This window comes from Triticum dicoccoides, chromosome 4A, assembly GCF_002162155.2.
Source record: "Triticum dicoccoides isolate Atlit2015 ecotype Zavitan chromosome 4A, WEW_v2.0, whole genome shotgun sequence".
NCBI classification, from domain to species: Eukaryota; Viridiplantae; Streptophyta; class Magnoliopsida; order Poales; family Poaceae; genus Triticum; species Triticum dicoccoides.
The window spans coordinates 559,388,304-559,392,880 of NC_041386.1; the positions used below are offsets into that span (position 1 = coordinate 559,388,304).

Consider the following 4,577-nt stretch of genomic DNA (forward strand, 5'->3'; position numbering starts at 1 on the left):
CAGGACTTCTCCATTTAATTTGTTTAGATTGGATCAGAGGGGGGCCGCTTTGTTTATTGCCACTGGTTCGTTGATATGTCATCAACATTTGACACTTCCCATCCAACCGTGCAGCATAGATGCTAATCAACACGTACCGTCTGAAAAAAGCCTCTGCCACGAGGTACATGCCGAGCCGTGCGCGTGAGCGCGACCCGCGCAAACCCCAAATCCCATCCACCAATATCGCACGACAACGACATGCTCCCCAAAGATCGGGTCCAGTGAACGACGCAACCCTTCCAACCGCGAACGCTTCCCCTCCGTTCACTGCTTGCTTTTTTCCTTTTTTTTTTGATTGACGGATTCCCTTCACTACTTGCTTGCTGAGAGAGAGAGAGAGAGTAGCGCCTTTTCGCGAGTCCATCTCACGTGGAGAGAAAAGAAAACGGCCTCTGGATTTTAGGGCCGGGCCTGGGTGGGCCGACAGGGCCGGGCCTGAGATGGGCAGGACTAGTCCCGGCTGCCTTTTACGGACCCGAACGGTGAGCGAGCGGTGAAAGAAAGAGACGGCCGCAGAAGGAGCAAACGCACGGCAGAAAGAAACGGTCGCGCGCGGCCGCCAGCCCACTCCACACTGCGCCCAGCCCGTTCACGGCTGAGTGCGTCGCCGTCACGCTGCCCCTTTTACGTGGTCGTCGGGCGACGGCAACCTCAACTCCCCGGTCAAAAGCGCATGCACCGTTGCACCACTAGTCCGGCCGTTTCCACCCCAACCACTTGCCCCCGCAGACCCAGCCCGGAGAGGAGGGGCCACGTTTATGTCAACTTCCCACCGCACCCGCACCGCACCGCAGAAGCCACCGCGAAATCCACGAGGCCCCCGTTTCCCAGCTGCCTCCTCGCCCAAGCCTCGCCCAGTATATAACCTCCGCGGCCATTCCTCCGTCTCTTCCGTGCCACCCGAAGCGCACGACGCAGCGCGCATCCCCCATAGCCACTGCTCCTCCTAGCTTGCTTCTTCCCCGGCGACAGAGGAGGAATATATCGATCGATCGAGATGTCGAAGTACGTGGAGCTGCTGGACATGGGCGTGCGCATCGCCGCCAGGTTCCACTCCCACTGCCCGCAGACGGCGCGCATGTACTACAAGCCGCCGCAGTCCGCCTCCACGTCGGGCGCCGCCGAGGCCGCGCCGACGGATCGGACGAAGGCGGCCGGCTTTGGCGGCGGCGAGGACGTGGCTGCTGGCTTCCGGCCCTTCGCCGCGTCGGGAGCTCTCGGCGCCGGCGTCGTCCAGCCGCGGTTCGGCTTCGACACCGCGCAGGTCCTCATCTACGAGGTCGTATGAGTCGAGGGATTGAAATGAACAACGGCGAGGACTTCTAAAAGGAGAGAGATCTCTTTGATGAGATTTTTTTGGCGGCCAATGAGTTGATTGATCATTCTTTTGTTAGTTTTTGACCGTGCTGGAATTGATCAAATACAGAATTTTCGTTCCTGATTACTACTTATATTAATTTGTGCATTTGTCATATTGACAACAAACATGAATCTCGTCTAGTTGATTTCTCTAAGTCTGCCACCATCGATTGACCGGCTTCGGAATGCACAGATTCTATCAGAGGATGTTGAGTTGCCCCCATTGCAAATACTGATGGACAAGAACCGGAGAATACACAATTTAGTGGCGAACCTAGGAATAAATGATCGGGGGTGCTACGGTTTATAAATAAATAAGAGCATCTACAATGGATCTCACAAATCCGATCCTTCAAACGCCCGCGGACGCGACTGGACGCGTCCACGTACAGTGACCGGTCACGCCATAAATATTTGATTCTATAACCGGATGCCTTAAATTAGAAAACTCAAATCCATATTATTACATGCAACGTAAAACCATCTAGGCGGAGTTCACCCGGTTCCGCCGTGCCCATGTCCGACGGCTGGCTGCGCTCCCCATAGTGTTGGTCCAGTCGCCGGTAGGGTAGAGTAGGGCATCGAACTTAAGGCGCCGCCGTCTTCATGCCCTACTCTTCCTCGTCGGAGTTCGAAGCGCGGAACCCGAACGGTGCCGGTGGACGTCAGATCGATGATGTATCCGTCCTGAGATGAGCCGGCGACATCCACCACGACGTGGTGGCGGCGCTCGGCCGGATTGGTGCACCATACGGAGCGCCGGAGAATGCGATTCCGCCTTGCCGACGTCCACCGCCGCGAGGGCTGCCGCTGCCTCGCACGGTGGGCACGCCGCACCATGTTGGCGTCGGACGGCGCCAATGGTGCGTTGATGGCCTCGACGAGCCAACAGAGGGGTTGCGCGTCTGCCATCGTGTTCAACGCCAGACGGACCGCACCGCCTCCAATGAGGCAACGACGGTCTACCTAGATCTGCCGTGGATTTCCGACGGAAGGAGTCCGAGATTTGCCTCGCACGGGCCTTCTCCCGGGAACGACGGAGCGCATACCGGATGGCCATCTCCTCCTCGGGGCCGCGTGGGATGAGCTTAGAGTCGACGGATCTGGAGGTTAAGGATTCGGATCCGTTGCCCGCCATGCCAGAGAAGGCCGGATGGAGCTTGGGTGGCGGATAAGAATGAAGTGAAGTGACTAGGGTTTGGTCCCACGAGCGGATGGGCATGAATATATGTGAGTCGAGTGGGCCAACATGGGTCGGGTCCGACGTGATGGACGCGGCCGGGCGCCCTCATATCTACTCCATATTTAGGCAAGATATAAGGGCAGCCGGTCAGCCCAGGTGTTTGAGCTCTATTTGAGGTGCCTGTTTGGGTCACATTTTCATGACCGGTCAGTGACACGACCGTCCGCCTGGGCGTTTGAGGTAGGTTTGGGCAGCCCAGCTGTAGATGCTCTAATGCATAGACAATATAACTTCAATAAAATAATTTTCAAATTTGTGAAAATACACTATAAATAAACACAATTTGGTTTAAACATCATTATAACGTTAACAAGCCACAGAATAACATAAAGTTGTTAGTCGATTAGTGCTAAATATACACTACAAATTATTTGCATTTTTAGAGGAGGCGCTATGGCACCCATGACACCCCACTGGATTTGCCCCCGCGTGCATCGAAGGTCTTGTTCAAACATAGGCAAACAAAATTATAATTTGGTGGAATAGCATAGTTTGGATGAACTATTGTTCCTTTTGGATCTTGATAGTTGATGTGTCGATCGAGGAAAGCAGTTAGCTAACTTATGATGTATTCCACGATGAGGTTCTGTTTCTTCGGCACTCCGATTTGGTGGTGAAGGATTGCAAGATTGCTCTCCTTGGGTGCCCTTCCAACCAATGTTTTTTTTTATTTGCGAGAAAACTTTCAATCTATTCACTCTCAATCATAGTAGTACAAGGAACACCGAAGATAATAAAAATTAGAACCAGATCTGTGGACCACCTAGCGACGACTATAAGCATTGAAGCGAACCGAAGTTCCTTTAGTGGTTTATAGATCTCGTTGGTAGTGACGAGTGGTTATTGCGGTATTTAAAACCTTGTGTGAACAGAATCGTTTGTAGGTGTTCGTCTTCCTTACTGCCTTTCTAGTGCAATCTTAAGCATCAGTGAGCGGCGAACAATGAAGGAAAAAGATTGTCCGGAAGGTCTTCGACGTAATTTTATTTTTGAGAGGTTGTTTGTGTTTCAAGTTTGTCCTTCTTTTATAGTGGCTCGTGTTTTTCTTGATAAACACCAGATATGAGGCACTCCTCTAGGTATATATTTCTAAAAAAAATTGTGTACACACAATCAAAGGATAATAAATAATGGTAATGCTGAAAGATCTGTTGTTAGATTTTTAAGCATGGCAAATTGAACGTTTTTATGTCAATTTATGTTGGTGCGAAGATGACACATTTAGTTTACAAACATGACAATGTTCTGGCAAAAAAACCGAACTGGGACGAATTTACCATGCTTCCCAACTAAACTTGTCATCCTCGGCAAAAATAAATTGTCATGAAAAACGTTCGATTTGCTATGATTATTCTTTTTTTTTGTGAGGGGACATCAGATTTGTAGTTGAGTCCTAAAATAAAAAACCACCACGAAAGAACATTGTTGTAACACCACATTTTTTCCAAATTTTTGAAACGTTAATTAATTAAGAAATAGGTAATGTATAGCGTGAGTTGCTTTGATTCACGGCCCCGGACGCTGGCCGCCGAGCGGTGAACGAGGCGAACACATACGCCAACGTACCGGGACGCAAGAAATTGTCGCGCGCGTCCGCCAGCTCAGTCCACACTGCGGCCTGCGGTGGGTGCGTGCACCTCAAGCCCCAGTAGTAGTTCACAGCCGAGTGCGTCGCGACCACGCTCCCCTTTACGTGGTCGTCGCGATTAATCGCCCACGCCCAGGTCAAAAGCACATGCACCGTTATTTTTCTTCCCCCGCAGACCCAGCCCGGAAGCCAGGGGGCACGTTTGCGTCAACTTCCCACCGCACCCGCACCGCAGAAGCCACCGCGAAACCCACGAGGCCACGAGCCTCCCGTTTCCCAGCTGCCTCCTCGCCCAGTATTTAACCTCCCGGCCGTTCCTCCGTCTCTCCCGTGCCATCCCAAGCA

General features: G+C 52.1%; 1 protein-coding gene across 1 annotated transcript; it reads left to right on the top strand.

The window, feature by feature from the left end:
- Positions 1 to 615: 615 nt before the first annotated feature.
- On the top strand, positions 616 to 1,486 carry LOC119289134. The gene has a single exon (XM_037568542.1). It carries the CDS (start codon positions 1,040 to 1,042, stop codon positions 1,328 to 1,330), a length of 291 nt encoding a protein of 96 aa, XP_037424439.1. The 5' UTR covers positions 616 to 1,039; the 3' UTR covers positions 1,331 to 1,486.
- The last annotated feature ends 3,091 nt before the right edge of the window (positions 1,487 to 4,577 follow it).